The 17499-nt window shown below is 44.3% G+C and overlaps 1 protein-coding gene across 1 annotated transcript in view; it reads left to right on the top strand.

The window, feature by feature from the left end:
* Nucleotides 1-708: 708 nt before the first annotated feature.
* SYT16 (synaptotagmin 16) overlaps nucleotides 709-17499 on the top strand; it is a 41477-nt gene continuing 24686 nt past the window's right edge. The window contains exon 1 of the mRNA XM_063147668.1: nucleotides 709-1219. Within this exon, the coding sequence (XP_063003738.1) occupies nucleotides 724-1219 (496 nt within the window). The 5' untranslated portion in view covers nucleotides 709-723. The remainder of the gene's footprint in view (nucleotides 1220-17499) is intronic.

Raw genomic sequence — 17499 nt, 5'->3', positions numbered from 1 at the left:
TTTTACATAATATCATAGAATAGTAGAGTTGGAAGGGGCCTATAAGGCCATTGAGTCCAACCCCCTGCTTAATCTTTTCTGGCTTTACTTTTTGAGCTGGGTTGACCAGAACTGTACACAGTATTCTAAGTGTGGCTGTACCATAGATCTGTTGATATTGGCAGTTTTATTTTCAATTCCTTTCCTAAGGATCCCTAAGGACATTATGATACGAGAAGATTTATTTATTTATTTACTTGTTTTTAGTCAGATCGTTTCTCCATCCAGCTGTTTATTATCTACGCTTTCTGGTAGGGGCTCATCAGGATTTCAGGGAGAAGCCTTTCCTAGCCCTGACTGGAGGTGGTAGAGATGGAGCCTGGGGCCTTCTGCATGTACTACCGCTGAGCGTTGACCCTCCCCATTATATAATTATGAGCAATTTTGAAATCTGTTCTTTGCTTTCACTTTGGTGTCTCTGGTTCTATTGCAAACTTGGGTGGAAGCATTTCTCTACTTCCTTATTGGGTTGTGTGCCTATTCTTTCTCTTTGTTGTATTCTCCCTTAGCTCTGATTGATTTTTTTTTAATCAAAGTCCACTGTTCAAATGAACAGGTGATTAATAGTACTCTCTTGTAATGCTTATTCTGTAGCTCAGAGACCTCTGAGTCTGGCATGCTGGCAAAGATGAGCGCCTGGAGTCTTTGACCGTCAGATTTCTTGTTCACGCTGTGTGTAAAAACATGGCTGCACAGGATGTCTCGACTTTCTTCCAGCCTCTTTCCTCCTGGATGTCTCGGGTCTATGAGGCTCTCCAGCAAGCAAGTGATTCCTTATCTTCTTCCTGGAACAACCTGGGAAGCAAAGCGGATCACCGTGGAGTCGAAGAGGAGGAGGAGGAAGGCTTAGAAAGCAGCAATGGGCCTTATGACCGTTATTCTGTAGCTTCAGATGATGACAGCACCTTTAGCCAGGAGAGTGAGGAATCCGATGGCTTCCCATCATCCCACTGTGGCCTTGCTTTGCTGGAGTCTTCCTGTGCTTCAGACCAGGGTCTGTATTGTCGCGAGGGGAAAAGGGGCAGCCCCCTTGTCTTGGAGGAATATCTTGATGATGATTCTTCAACGTCCTGTGGGGTCTACCAAAGCTACAAGGTCCACCAAACCATGGAAGCCCTTCCCACCATCCCAGAGGAAGAGGAGCACCTCCATTCCAAGACCCTTCAACGCAACAGGGATGGTAAGTTGACATCGTCCTCTTTGATGGCAGTGCACTTTGTTTTGCACCAGCTGTACAAGAAACATGGGACGATTGCCACCCCAAGTCCAGCTTCACCCCATTAGTTGAAGTTGTTGTTACCTGGTATATTTCTTTCCGGCTACTCTATACCGCTGGTTGGCAGGGGCAGAGTAATACAATGGGATGATACCAGGACAGTGGGGCATATGATACCAGATGTTCTGGAGCAGGAGGTAATCATTTCTCAGAGGCAGCTCCATGTGACCCTCTCTTCTCTTTGCTGCTGTTACTCAAATTCAGCCAATTTTAAAAAAAATCTTGCTATTCAATCTTGATTCTCCCTTGAATTATGGGACTGGAACAGCATGTTCAACTACATGTTTACTTGCAAATAGATCTTCATATGGGGGAAAATGGCAGCATTTTTTTTTTAACTGCAGATTATGATGCCTAGGGACTCTAGTTTGATCTGTTCACATCTTGTATCTGAGAGCATGAGTTTGCACCAAATGGATTTGGTAGAAGAAGGATGTGTTTGTATTTTGTATCATTACAACCAGTGAGGTTAGTAGATCCAGAAAGCTGAGTGTAAGGGAGAGGAGAATTGATATATATTAAGAAATGAAGTTCTGTTCCCATATTTACAAATCATATGCGTGTGAGCTGAATTCAAAGACATCTCAACCTGAGGCCCAGAAAAACCAACCAGTTCTCAGCTTCTTAATTTCCTCCTCCTGAATGTAATGGAGTGATGTTACTCCACTATATGGCCTGCAATTGGTCCTTCTCTGGCCAATGGATGGTCCATGTTGGTTTCTCCTTTGGCTTGGTGTCATTCCTGGGGGTGCAACTAAGTCTCCTGATTGATGGCAGAAGCCAGAGTGTGCTTCCCTTCTGCTCTCCAGTGCCGGACATTGTTCATAATATGTTTTGACGATTCAACACAATGCCCCTATTTTTTTTAAAAAAAGTCTTGGACTTTTGTGTGTAGAAAATGTCGATGTTCTATCTGTTGTGGAGGTACCCTAACTATGTTGATGCCCTCGTGGGTGAGTCAATTAATAATTTCAATTTCTTGAGCCTTCAATTCGAGGAAGCATTGTCCAGTCCTTGGTTGCTATTCCATGCCTGCAGAGTTTGAGATCAGCCTTTTCTTCCCTGGTACCAAGCATCTCAGTAGGCTGTGCCACCGCGAAACGCTGTATTCGAAACCGCACATGTCTCCACGGACACACTGCAAAAGGCTCCACAATTATTGCACCACCTCTCAAGATGGACTTGCTTTACAACTGAAGACGGGAACGAAGCCTTCCTAATTTCCAGTAAGAGAGGCAAAGTAGACAAGGCAAGATTTTGTGTTCGACATGCATCGTTTGGTGAAAGACCGAGCAATCCTTTGGGGTTTCACGTGAAGCACAACAATAAGTGTTGGACATGAACAAGAAGCTTGCTTCCAGGATTTTGAACTTGAACGCAAATCCTGTTTAAACAATGCAAATATTTGCCATGTTGCGCTGTTATTTTCTTGAAAATGCAATTAGTGAGGTAAATAGTGCCTCTCTGAGCGTTATCTCCCCCTGGAGTACCAGGTTGTCTGCTGCCAACCTCTTTTGTCTCCTCTTCTCATTGCTGCCTTCCTAGCTTGTCCCAAGATGCTCCTGTTGCCTGGACCATCCGCCTCCTCCATTCCATCTGCCAAACCAAAGTCCTCCCATTCTTCAGATCTCTTCTCAAGAAGCTCCTTTTCAGACTCTATGCCAACCTTCTCCAACCTGACACCCTCTAGATGTTTCAGACCACAACCCCCCACCATCCCCAACAATAGCCTGTGCTGGCTGGGGCTGATGGGAGTTGTATTCCAAGCATCTGGCAGTCACCAGGTTGGAGTAAGCTGCTCTAAACCTTTGGAGCAGTTGGTACGCCGCTTCTTTTCCAGTTTAGATAAATCTTAGACTCTAATCCCTATTGGTAAAGTCTGAGTATTGTCTCCCAAAGATATATATTATTGGTGGAAACAATAGAGGAAACTATTCTAGAGGACACAAAACTACCCTGATTTTTTTGGGCATTGCAACTGCATGTTGAACATGGTGATGAAAGACAGTGCTAAAACATAATTAATAAGAGTGATGCCTGTTTATTTTTTTTTACATTTTATTTATTGGCATCTATTTTTAAATTTTATTTACTGGCCTGGTTTGCACATAACCCTAAGCTAAGCTAGGAATTGAGAATAAAACTGCCAATATCATACTGCCTTTATACAAACCTCTGGTGCGACCACACTAAGCTATCAATGGCTACTAGTCCTGAGGGAAATATGCTACCTCCAATATCAGAGGCAGTATGCCTATGTACACCAGTTGCTGGGGAACATGGGTGGGAGGTTGCTCTCATGCCCTGCTTGTGGGTTCCTGGTCGACAGAGTGCTGGACTAGATGGGCCCTTGGTCTGATCCAGCACGACTCTTCTTATTTTCTTATGTTTGTTAACCAGCTGCAAACCATGAATAGAAGCCATGGTTTGTTGTTGGCTTATACAGTAAGCCTGGCTTGTTTAACCCATGGCTTTTCATGATGTCTGAATCCAGAACTGTGGCTTAGTGCTCATCTACACCAAGCAGGATATTGCATTATGGCATTTATTTATTTATTTATTACATTTCTATACCGCCTAATAGCCGGAGCTCTCTGGGCGGTTCACAAAAATTAAAACCATTCAAAGTATAAAACAACAGTATAAAACCATAATATAAAATACAATATAAAAGCTCAACCAGAGAAAAACAGCAGCAATGCAAAATTACAAATTTAAAACCCCCAAGTTAAAATGTGTTTATAGACTGTTAAAATGCTGGGAGAATAAAAAGGTCTTCACCTGGCGTCTAAAAGCATATAATGTAGGTGCCAAGCAAACCTCCTTAGGGAGCTCATTCCACAGCCGGGGTGCCACAGCAGAGAAGGCCCTCCTCTTGGTAGCCTCCTGAAAGCAGTTTATAAAAGGCAGGAGCCACACTACTGCTTTATAGTGGTGTTTAAGTGCACTGACAAGTGTTGAGGCCCATTGAAACATACCATATATCGCTTTCATACCCCTGTAACCTGCTTGGTGTGGCTCCTGCCTTTTATATACCACTTTCATACCACTTTCATATTGGAATATCCTGGTTGGTGTAGATGAGCCCTTATTTGTGCTGCTGTCCACCCTGAAACAGTGGCGCCCAGCAAGAGCAGTCTGAAAACGAAACTGCCCTAAAGGCTGGCAAAATGGGAGCGGGAGAAACAAGCCAGAAAGAAGGAAAACAATCTGCAGTTTGTTTGCTTCTCTGCAAGACAATTCATGGCTAAAACGACAACAAATGCAGTACATGCACAACAACAGAGAGGCGCCCGCACAGTTAACAAGCACAAAACAGGAGACCGTTACACTGGTAATATGACTATAAACTGTGCAACTAGATGAATGAATCAGCTAAACATTCAATACTTTATTTATTTATTATTTATTTAAAATATTTATATCCCGCCCTATATCACTAAGATCTCAGGGCGGCGTACAGATAAATATACACAGTTAAAAACAAATTAAACCATAATCCAAGTTAAAACAATATATAATTTAAAAGCAATAGATGCAGTTAAAACAGTTAAAACAATGTGCCAGTGAGTTTAACCATCAAAGGCTTTGTTAAAAAGACATGTTTTTACTTGGCGTCAAAATGCAATCAATCGGGCCTCCAGGGGGAGGGCATTCCACAGCCGGGGTGCCACCACATCCCTCGTCCCGTCATAACGTATATGTTGCATTGGTGGGATGCGGAGAAGGGCTCCCCCAACAGATCTAAGGTCTCGGGCAGGCATATATGTATATGTATAGAATGTGTGTGTGTGTGTGTGTGTGCGTATGTGTGTATATATATATAGAGAGAGAGAGAGAGAATGTATAGAATTTTTTATATATGAAAAATCAAAGCTACTTCTTTGCTGTAAATATAATGCACAGATGATATATAATTATAAAGCAATATCTTTGCTGAGAAACTGCACAAAGTGAGACATATTATAATAAAGCACGTATTTGCTATAAATTATTATTATTATTATTTATTATTATTATTTATTTATATAGCACCATCAATGTACATGGTGCTGTACAGAGTAAAACAGTAAATAGCACTATACAGAGTGAAACGACTACTCTGGATTGTGTTCACGTTTCATTACTTCATCAGTCACTGTGTACCAGGAAACTTTAGTTCATGGACGGTGCTTCATATCTTACTCACTTTCCTCTCCCTGAGCGTTGAGGATAAAGCTACAAGCACAAAGGTGATAATTAATGAGCAACAACTCATTCCTGCAAAACTTACTGAAAGGTTGCTTAACTCTTTTAATAAGGTTAACTCTTTTAATAAGTGACCACAATACCTGACGGAACGCCTCTCCCGACGTGAATATACCCGGTCACTACATTCAACATCTAAGGTCCTCCTCTGGGTGCCTACTCCGAGAGAGGCTCGGAGTGTGGCAACGAAGGACAGGGCCTTTTCGGTGGTGGCCCCCAGACTATGGAATGATCTTCCTGACGAGGCTCGCCTGGCTATCTTTCCAGCGCAGGTTAAGACTTTCCTCTTTGCCCAGGCATATGGCGGCACATCCTAATTACCCACATGTTTAGTTTTTAATCGGTTTTTAATGCTTTATGTGTGTATGTTCTGTGTTTTAGAGTTTTAAATTTTGTATACCTGTTTTTACCTCATTTTTAGAATTTCTGTAAACTGCCCAGAGAGCCCTGGCTATGGGAGCGGTATATAAGTGTAATAAATAAAATAAATAAATAAAATAAATAAGGTATTCTGAAACATGGTACCTTCCTACATTAGGACTTTTAAATTTCTTAGAGCCAAACTTCAGTAAGGTTCTGCAGGATCTCACCTACAGGCAAAATTAAAAGGTGAGACAATTATAAATTTTACCATTCTTTTTAATGCATTGTATATCAAATAACTTGCCTGTAAAAGCCATGATGTGCTGAGCTAATCTTGACCAACGTAAGGGAGGAAGTAACTTACTGCTAGGAAGAGCAAATATTGACATACATTTGCGGTCTGTTCTTCAAGGATGTCAAGTGAAGTAGGTCTAGGCTGAGAGAGACCTAAGGTCACCCAGTAGGGATTACAATCTGGGTCCTCAGCCATAACCCACTGCTCTTGTCTGTTTGGCCTTTACGAGCAGAAAGATTGGTAATGCTGTTGGAATTGCCCAGCTGTGATTCCTTCACACGCGCTCACACTTTCCTTCCCACCACCTCACCTCCACTCTTCCGATCTTCTCATTGACACAAAGCATATGAAAAGCTCAGGAGAAGACGGCTGGTAGCGCCTTGACGATTTCATATCAGAGTGGAAATGATCATGGTTGAGGTGGGGGAGCATTTGTTATCTTGTTGTTGTGAGGTTGGAAATAAAGCTAAGTGAGCAGATGGGCTGGCAAGCTGGCTGGCTGATATTCTGTTTAAAGGGGGGGGGGGAAACATAAGAGAAAGATGTTGAGTAGAATAAATGTATTCTCTGCAGCCCACCTCAAAATTGCGAACAATTGTCTCATTGCCTTTCCAGCTCAGTGAAGCTCTGGGTCCTTTTCTGTGTGTGTCTGTGTGTGTGTGTGTTTCTTCTTCTTCTTCTCTTCTCCTTCTCCTTCTCCTTCTCCTTCTCCTTCTCCTTCTCCTTCTCCTTCTCCTTCTCCTTCTCCTCCTCCTCCTTCTCCTTCTCCTTCTCCTTCTCCTTCTCCTTCTCCTCCTCCTCCTCCTCCTCCTCCTCCTCCTCCTCCTCCTCCTCCTTCGAGGAGGAACAGGAACATTGCTTTCTCGACTTTATTTAGTCTTTATGTAGTCTTAATGCACCATCTTCCACCCTGCCCCCCAAAATATAATAGAAGCTTTTAACGATAAATTGGCACACAACAAGAGCAACACTTGAATGCTTTTTGTTGCCATAGAAGCGCTTCTGGCGGATCACAGAAGGACCCTTTTGCTAATAGTAAAGTACCGGAATAAAATAGACACTTTTCATCTCGTAATTGCAGATGATTAAGAAGCAAAGAACCCTTGTATTCTTATTCTAGCATAGACTTGACTGTGTGCGCGTGTGTTTCCTTTTTTTTCGTTTTAAAGGGGGGGGGGGAGAAACAGGAAAACCACTGTCTTAAGATGAAGATTCTCAGGGACAAAAAACATCCGTGGTGGTTGAAGAAAGGGAGACATGGAGTCATGGAGGGAAAACAAGTGTGACATTTGTAGAGCAGTTGGGGGGGAGTTTGGATTTGCCTTTGGCGTGTTTGATCCAAGACTATCATTTCCTTTCCTGGGGTGACCTCTGAGAAAGAAAAATAGTTTGCAGCTTTTCAGAGGGGGAAGCTACTCCTGACCCCCTAATCCCTGGAGCAGTTTGGCAATTGCTTTAAAAACATGTGTATTGTGTATACACACATGCATGTACGTGTGTGCGTGAACAGAAAAGCATGCATGTGCTGAGTTAAAATACTTGAAGGACCGTGCTTACCTTTATCAGCCTGCTCAGACTTCAAGATCAGCAACAGAGGCCTTTCTCACTGAGGGCGGTTAAGTGCATGAGACATGGCCTTTTCTGCAGTGGCCCCTCACCTCTGGAACTGGTTGCCACTAGGGGTCCCATCAAGCCCCATCATTGCAGGCTTTGAGGAAGGACTTGAAAACTCACCTGTTTTCTCTGGCCTTTTCCAGATTATGTTTTATTGGACTGTTCTGGTTTCTTTGCCGCCACTCTGCATTGAGGAAGGGCTGAGCCATCACTCAGCTTGCTGGTAGATATGCGTGTGCAAGGCACAGCTTGACGTTGGGCTGATGTAGGGCTTGTATTGTGGGTTTAGAACTGCCAATGTCACTCCTGTCCTCACTCACAAATGCAGTTGGGAATCCTACCAAATCTGGGTCAATTTCTAGCTGCTGACACCTTTTATATCTGAGAAGCTGGCTTCTTAATTTCCAAGGCGCTCAAGGTGTGACAGCACTTCTGCACTCTGCACATGCCAGAGCCATAAAGGAGCAGATGTTGTTAAACACAGTGGCTTTCTCCAAAGTGAAAACCTAGTTGTAGTAATTCCAGCTGGACATCAGGAAAAACTTCATGACTGTTAGAGCAGTACGACGATGGAACCAATTCCCTAGGGAGGTTGTGGGCTCTCCCACACTAGAGGCCTTCAAGTGGCAGGTGGACAGCCATCTGTCAGGGATACTTTAAGGTGGATTCTTGGACTGAGCAGGGGGTTGGACTTTATGGCCTTAGAGGCCCCTTCCAACTCTACTATTCTATGATTCTATGAAGCTGCCTGAGAGCCAATGCACATCTAGTTTCACTGCCATGAGATGGTTTTCAGCAAACACCACATGTGTGTGTGTGACTCCTGAGTCACCATGTGTTTGGACCACTCAAAACCCACATTATCTGATGTGTTTGAGGCGATGGACCATTAGTGTTGATTCTTTTTCAGCCCGGGGGCCGAATTCTGTTTTAGCTAGACAAACCTTCCCCGACAGAGCCGCTTTCGGTGTCTTCGTAACGTGTAATTCTGCCCAGGGAGAGCGCTTCCCTGCTAGATCTTTCGGCCTACATCTCGAGAGGTAGATGTTTACTTGCTCACTGTGAACAAGGAGAAGTGTTCTGTTGACAGCTGACAACATTTGCCATTTGAAACAGAAGAGATAATAGTTTGAATCAAGAAAGGGCGAACGAGAAACAGCTTCACCTTGAATGGTTTAGGTTTGCATCAAAGCTTACATGCCACACGCATACACACTTACCGATTATGTGTACTTTAATTTTTGTGTGTGGGAATAAAAAAGCCTTCCGGTCTCACAGCCTGACACTGTGTTCTTGTTGCTGAAATAGAAACGAACCCAGCATATATGAGAGAGAGTCTGGCAAAACTGAAGGCTTCCTTGTGACACGACTAAGATAAGAGTTAGGCCAGCCAATGGCTAGATTGCTCTGAAAGGTGTTGGAGTTTAGCATCTCAGTTAAAAATTGCTACGGGGTTACTCTGAATGTTCTCTGAAGGATCCCCGCCCCTCAACTCAGTGACCTGGTTTGCATGATTATTTTCAGCCCAGGTGGCTTAAATAAGCCACTGTGGTTTGCGGTGCATTCTGGACGTTCATGGGCGCTCGTTCCATGACCCAACCTCCTCTCTATCATGCTCCTGATTGAGCAGCCCTCCTCAGAGGAGGGACTACAGGCCCCAGAAGCTCAGGGCACCCCAGACCAGGGATCGCCATCAGACCCACAGGAACCTGCCAGGAGAAAGGGACTCTGTCTCTGAGCAAGCCTTTGACCCCTGGGAGCATCATTGCTTCAAGCGGCAGGTTAGTAGGGCTCCTTTGCAACTGAGTGGTTGCCTGCGGAAAAGGTCTCCTCAGGAGTAGGGCTCTGAAAGGAGAGCTCTAATGACTGCACCTGAGCTCCGGGTGGGGTCCAGCAGGCTTTGGGCTTAAAAGCTGTCATTAGATAGCTCCTGCCAGTTGAGCGCACAATACTGGGCTAGATTGAGCAGTGTTTTCACTCGATATAAAGCCGTCTCATCCGTTTATTTTTGGGCTGTGTTTGGAAGTCCATGTTTTATATGACTCTAGAGGTGGATTAAACTTAGGCAAATGTGTCACGAAATATATTCGGCATTCTGGTCAGACCGTATTTGTATATCAGGTCCCTTTTAGTTCTCTGTTTGTTAGCCAGTGTGTGCTCTCTACCCCATAATACTAAAACCCAGTGGGGTCATCCCATGAAGCTGATTGGTGGGAGATTCAGGACAGATAGGACACAGCGTGTAGTTAAACTATGGAATTCGCTACCACAAGGTGTGGTGACGGCCACCAATTTGGATGGCTTTAAAATGAGGTTGGACAAATTCCTTGAGGAGAAAGCAATCAATGGCTACTAGTCCTAATGGCTAAGTGCAACCCCCAGTATCAGAGGCAGTAAGCCTGTGCGCACCAGTTGCTGTGGAACATGGGCGGGAGGGTGCTGTTGCACCATGTCCTGCTTTCTTGGTCCCTGGTCGACAGCTGGTTGGCTACAGAGTGCTGGACTAGATGGAATCTAGTGAAAATTTTTGTGAACCGCCCAGAGAGCTTCGGCTATTGGGCAGTATAAAAATGTAATAAATAAATAAAGAAAGAAAGAAATCTGGGTCTGATCCAGCATGGCACTTATGTTCCTATGTTCATGACATAACATGTATACCGAACAGAAATGGGTGAGTATCGTAAACAAAATGATTTATCCTGAGGCATAGCTCTGACTTCAGTCATAGCCTTAATTAATCCAGCATTTGAGTGGCCTCTTGGAATAAGGCGATCGAGACTTTGCCGATAGCTCAGAATCCGCAGAAGAGCCATTTTCAGCAGGAAAGGGTTTTGTGGGCCACTTCTCTGCCTCGCTTCAGTGATTTGTGCAGAACAAAGCAAAACATGAGATGAACATATTGGAGAACGGTGGGACCCGAGCCAGCTAGTTCAAAGATGTGGATGGAAGAACTCTGCTCAGTAAACGCAACAGCGTCTCACGTGGCTGCAGCATGCCTGCTCCAGATGGAACTCAAAGGAAGCTTGATAAATGTTTCCAAAGACCTGGAAATGTTTTGATTGACCTTCCTTCCTTCCTTCCTTCCTTCCTTCCTTCCTTCCTTCCTTCCTTCCCTCCCAGTATAGTGTGTACAATGAATCTCATAATATGATATATTGTCAATCTTTACAACAGCCCTATAAGGTAGGCTGATATCATTATCTCCACATTTGCAACAGGGAAGATTGAGGCTCCAAGCAATACCTACGCAACAAATGTATATATGTTTGACTTGTCATGGCCTCAACTGGAGGTTTTGACGACGACGACGGTGAGGAGCATGTTCTCTTTTGGGGAGCCCTTTGCCCTTCCTCCAGTTTCCTGATGTCACATAAAGTTAGGAATATATTGTGTTTAATTGGTCTGAATTAAATAGAATGGCTGCTGACAAGAGCAGCCTTGTTTCTGGACAAGTCGTGCCTGCTATTTCTTCCTTAGAATGCCCTTGACTTTGCTTTCTGTTTTACAGATCCTTTACAGGTGGGAATGCTTTGGACACCTTGTTCTGTTCCTTAGGTGTTTGGAGCAACATATGTGCTAATTTCTATTCTAGAGCTACAGAATTGCCCAAGCAGGAGAAAACGTCTGTAGGTTTCCAGGCTACCGTAATGTAGCTGTCGAGTGGGAAAAAGGGAGAGAGAGTATTTCATCTCCCTTTCCTACACAGATTTGTAGATGCCATTTTTCTGAATTATTCTGATTTTGAAAAAAAGAAAAGAAATATATAGTTGTTGGAAATTTTGTCAGCTTAAGTACAGTACTTGACACGCTTTGGTTTTAGCACGTTGCGACAAAACAAGACCAAGGAAATTGAAGAAGCCTACTTCAGCAGCCAGTGTAGTCCAGTGGTGACCTGAGTTCAAATCAGCTCAGCCGATTGACAGGCTGGCCTTAGGTTCGCACTTAATGCTATATGTGATTTGTTGAAATCTAGCTTGTCATTGTGTCTGAACCCATCCCTTCAAACCAACCTCGGTTTGTTAATCAGTTATAAACCATGAAAAGGGCCCATAATTTTTTGTTGGCTTACAAAATCTGGCTTGTTTAAATCATGGCTTGTTGTGATCCCAGAACCAAGAATCATGGCTTATCCCTGGCTTGTTTGCGCAGCTGTCTGCCATGAAACAAGAGGTGCTCAGCAAGAGCAGTCCGAAAATGAAACCACTCTGAAGGCTAGCAAAATGGTCAGGAGAGAAAAAAAAATCAGAAATAGGGAAAACAAGGCACAGTTTGTTTTGCTTATCTGCAAGACAATTCATGGCTAAAGCAACAAACTATGCTTATCATAAACCATGGTTTAGTGCAGAGGTGGAAAACCCCAGGTCCAGGGGCCAAATGTGGCCCTTTTGCGGTCACAACTCAGCCCTCTGGAGTTTCCAGATGGCCACACCCCCTTCCCACGGACCCACTTCCTTTCCCCGAACCACCAATCATTTGATGGTTTTCCAGGTTTTGTGCAGTTTTCACCCATTCTAAAAGACTGCCTCTCCTTATTGACCCTGTTGACACAACATGCTAAGCCATGGTGGTTAAGCATTTTGAGCTAAACATTACGGCTCAGCATGTCGTGTGAACCATTCCTAACCAGGGTGGCTACAGAACCACAGTTTAAACACGCTCACTAATCATTTGCTGCAAAAGGGTTAGCGGCCTTCTGAACGGGCCCATTGTCAGTAAAGGCTTTGAACTACAATATGCTGGCATTTTTAGCCCTGCCCCCTTTGCCTTCACCCACATCTGGAATGCACCCCTCACCCCCAAGAACGTCTCTGAAATTCTTATAACAGGAACTGAGCCAGTGTGGTGTAGTGGCTAAGGTGTTGGACTGGGAGTCGGGAAATCCAAGTTCTAGCCCCCACCGGGCCATGGAAACCCACTGGGTGACTTTGGGCCAGTTACAGACTCTCAGCCCAACCTACCTCGCAGGGTTGTTATTGTGAGGATAAAACAGGAGAGGAGGAGGATTATGTATGCCACTTTGGGTTCCTTGGAGGAAAAAAGGTGGGATATAAATGAAATAAATAAATAATAAATAAACTGTTATAACCTGACTATTTTTGATAGGAAGGGCTATAAAGTGAAGAAGAAGAAGAAGAAGAAGAAGAAGAAGAAGAAGAAGAAGAAGAGATGGTGGAATCTTAGTTTTAAAAAGATAATATACCAGATGTATGTAGAATCATAGAATAGTAGAGTAGGAAGGGGCTTACAAGGCCATTGAGTCCAACCCCCTGCTCAGTGCAGGAATCCACTTTAAAGCATCCCTGACAGATAGTTGTCCAGTTGCCTCTTGAATGCCTCTAGTGTGGAAGAGCCTATGACTTCCCTAGGTAACTGGTTCCATTGTCGTACTGCTCTAACAGTAAGTTTTTCCTGATGTTCAGCCGGAATCTGGCTTCTGTCATTTGAGCCCATTATTCTGTGCCCTGCACTCTGGGATGATTGAGAAGAGATCCTGGCCCTCATCTGTGTGACAACCTTTCAAGTATTTGAAGAGTGCTATCATGTTTCCCCTCTGTCTTCTCTTCTCAAGGCTAAACATGCCCAGTTCCTCCAGTCTCTCCTCATAGGACTTTGTTTCCAGACCCCTGATCATCCTCGTTGCCCTCCTCTGAACCCCCTCCAGCTTGTCTGCATCCTTCTTGAAGTGTGGTGCCCAGAATTGGACGCAATACTCAAAATGAGGCCTAATCAGTGCCGAATAGAAGGGAACCAGTACCTTGCGCGATTTCGAAGCTAGACAGAAAGAGATACACTCAGCTACTGGATGTAGACTGGATCCTTCCAAATATTTGTACATGTCCTCCAGCTGTACTGATCAGACCAATATGGTATTGACTGTATGACTTTGACGTTGGATCCCACAATTTCATCTTGGGCTGGGTTTGGAAATTCTTGACTTCCCCACACTCTCCTTATATAGCACCCACTAGCTCTGGGTAGGGGTTCTTCCAGGGTGATCTCTATCCTTGAAAACAACCCTGTCCACAGCCCTGGTTAGAAGGAACAGATGTTCTAATGCCATCCTCCCTGCTAATTGGGATAGAAAGAAGACTGTGCCACATCTCAGTCCCCCCCCTTTTTTTTTTTGCCGCCATCTGTATCGGGGGAAACAGAACAGGAGGATGTTTTCCTTTGGGAATGTGTGGGATTGTGGGAACGGTGGGTGTGAGGGACAGTTGGTGTGTGTGTATATGTGCGAAAGAGAGAGAGAGAGAATATGCACGAGCAAGTGAATATGCCAGCTGTCAAGCGTGTTACTATTTTGTATTGCTTACCCTGGAGGATAAAGGAACACAGTTCTGGCAGCATCCAAAAGGAAGTGGAACTCTATCTCCACTTGAAGGCTTGCCTTTTTATTTTTTGGTAGTTGGGGGTGGTCTTTGACCCTTGTTGTGAATCCTACTTTCCAGCAAAACCATTATTTGGGTCCGATGACAAGAGCAGCAGGGATTTTTAATGGCATGATGAAATACACCTTCACCAACCGGGCACCCTCTTGATGTGTTGGAATACAATTCCCATCACCCCATGGGCTGGGAATGATGGGAGTTGTAGTTCGACACATCGGGAAGGCACCCGGTTGGGGAAGGTTGCATCAGGTTGACTTTTATCCTGTTTTAGTGGAGTTCTGGTGCCTGAATTTCATCAACTGTACTAAAGGGGGATGGAAATAACTTGTATAAAGTGGTGGGACTGAGCTGAAAACACTCGCACTGGATTCAGTCCAAATGTATATATTCCTTTTCAGGGTAGAGTGTGGAACTGAGAACGTTCTGCAAGCTTGTAGCAAAAGCCTGGTGTGCAAAGTACTGATTAGCTGGCATCCCGCTATTGCCATGCAAGCTTCCTTCTTCCAGTCCTAGAGCAGTTTAAAGAATAACAACATAAATACCTGAAAAATACAGCACTTAAAATGTCTGTTTTTCTGTCTCGTAGATGGCTTGCATGAAATATGGTGGGTGGGACTAGGTTGAACCAATGTACTGTTATATATGTCTGTCATTTCAGCTGCAAAGAAGGGCTCATTGCTCAGTTGTGAGACCTGCCATGAGCTCTATGTTTTCCGATTCGGAGGTTCCCTTTCAAGATCGGAAGGCAGATCATTGGCAGAAACGTGCTGAATGTTTGTGTTTAACTAGGGTGACCCTATGGAAAGGAGGACAGGGCTCCTGCATCTTTTAGCAGTTGCATAGAAAAGGGAATTTCAGGAGGTGTCCTTTGCATGCATGCAGCACTTGGTGAAATTCCCTCTTCATCATAACAGTTAAAGCTGCAGGAGCCCTGACTTCTTTTGTATGTGGTCAAGAGGACAGGGCTCCTGCAGCTTCCGCTGTTGTGATGCAGAGGGAATTTCACCAGGTGCTGCATGCATGCAAATGACACCTGCTGAAATTACCTTTTCTATGCAAGTGTTAAAGGTACAGGAGCCCAGTCCTCTGTTCCATATAGTCAACCTATGTTTACCAATAATTCTTGAGATTTTAGAAGGCCGTTTTAGCAACTGTTTAAAATGAAACACGTGATACTTAGAAGTTACTAAACTTGCCGCCAATATCCTGTTTGTGTATAGAAAAGAAATGTGCTGGCTGTAGGTTTTGGAGGGTCTTCGAGCAAGAAACACTCCATAGGCCCTTCCCTCAGTGAGTCTCCCTCGTCATCGCCATTGACACCAGTGGCTGTTGCTCCTTCTCATTGCTCCCACTTCTTTGCCTGACAGGCAGAGAGCCAGTGAGCAAGCAGGCAGGGCCATCTCCTGATCCTCCGTCCCACCACCACTGTTGTCTGGATGAACAAGCGGATTGCAGTGGTGAAGAGCGAGTCCAGCGGGCTCTTGTCAGTGGCTGCTTGCTGTGGCTTGGGCCCTCATCGGGCCTAACCATACATATCCTCAAAATCAGCCCTGGAAAAGATAGAAAAGGAAAAGGAGAGTGAAAAATGAACCATTCTTGTTGATTCCATGAAGAGATCACCAAGAGAAAGATGGTTCTTGGCCTGAGAAGGGCGTGGTTTCGTCCACATTCTGTCCCGGGAGCTGTCAAAAGCCTGTTTGCCTATGTGTGTTTTTCTCCCAGTGAACAGCTACGGGGAGGACGACGACCTCACCACATCCTCAGACAGCGACGACGAGGTGATTAAGCAGTTTGAGATCTCCGTTTCACGCTCGCAGAGCTTTCGATCGGGAGTTTCCGAAAAGGGAACCCAGGCGGGTTCAGAACGCCGGCCAAAATTCAACCGCTTGTTATCGAATCACGAAGAATACAGTACCGAGGCCTCTGAATGTGAAGGTATTACCCAGCTCCATCAAAGAAAAAAAGAGAGAGAAAGTTATGATTTGATCTGAGGATTCCATTAAGCCTAACATGGATAGATTGTTTCTTTGGCTTCAGAGGAAACTGAAAGGACAGACAAAAATGCACTGGATTTACCCCCAATTGAGCAATTTGTAACGTTCTGAGCAAGTATACCTTGAACACTATCTTGGGTCCTGGTGTGCGCACACTTCTCCTTGTGACTTGCACAGATTCTGCATTTAAAATTTCAAAAGACATGCGTGACCTTTCACGTGGTACTCTGGGTGGGAGGTTTCATCAGACGTGTGAACTACAGTGGTTGCTGTGATGGCTGTATATTTCAAAATAGTCAACGTTAATAATGACAAGAAAATCTTATCTGGCAAGCCTAGGGTGACAATATGAAAAGGAGGACAGGGCTCCTGTGTCTGTAACAGTTGTACTGAAAAGGGAATTTCAGCCGGTGTCATTTGTATGCATGCAGCATCTGGTGAAATTCCTTCTTCATTAAAGCTGCAGGAGCCCTGCCTAGCATGACCAGATACAAAAGAGGGCAGGGTTCCTGCAGCTTTAATGAAGAGGGAATTTCACCAGGTGCTGCATGCATACAAATGACACCTGCTGTCATTTGTATGCATGCAAAATTCTCTTTTCTATACAACTGTTAAAGATACAGAAGCCCTGTCCTCCTTTCCATATGGTCACCCTCTGTGATAGGGGATGTCTTCTGGGGAACAGGATTATTTCATATAAGGCAGGAGTAGGCAACCAGGTGACATCCAGATGATTCATACTACAACTCCCACAATCCCTAACCATTGGTCATGCTTGCTTGGGGTTATGGAAATTGTTGTCTAAAACATCAGCAGGGCACCATGTTACCTGCCCCTGATAGAGAGCATTGCCCAGACCTTTTAGGACTTACCATGGGCCTTGGAAATGCAAGTCAACACTCTCCAGTGGCTGTGAATTGCAAGGGGAAATTTTTCAGGAAAGCTAGTTTAACATGTCTGAATTTCTTGTTGGGAAAACTTGTAATAAGCTTTTAAGGGAACCCTAGGATTTTTCCCGTTGTAATCCTCCCCCCCAAAACAGGATTTATAGCGCACTCCTATACATTTCTACTCAGAGGTTAGTACGATTTATTTCAATGGGGCTTATTTCCAGGTAAGAGGATATAGGATTGCAGCCTTAGCTATCCAATGGAATCCCATGAACTGCATTTCTTAATATCCTGTTACATATTGAAGTTTAAATGATGGTCTGGCTGGAGACCAAATCCGCAAATCAGGGGGTATGTTGTGGGGAGGCTATGCGTGGGATGTGTGTAATAT

The sequence above is a fragment of the Elgaria multicarinata genome, chromosome 2, assembly GCF_023053635.1.
Source record: "Elgaria multicarinata webbii isolate HBS135686 ecotype San Diego chromosome 2, rElgMul1.1.pri, whole genome shotgun sequence".
Lineage (NCBI taxonomy): Eukaryota > Metazoa > Chordata > Lepidosauria > Squamata > Anguidae > Elgaria > Elgaria multicarinata.
The sequence above is the reverse complement of the archived record's forward strand: the minus strand, read 5'-3'. Positions and strand labels throughout refer to the sequence as shown.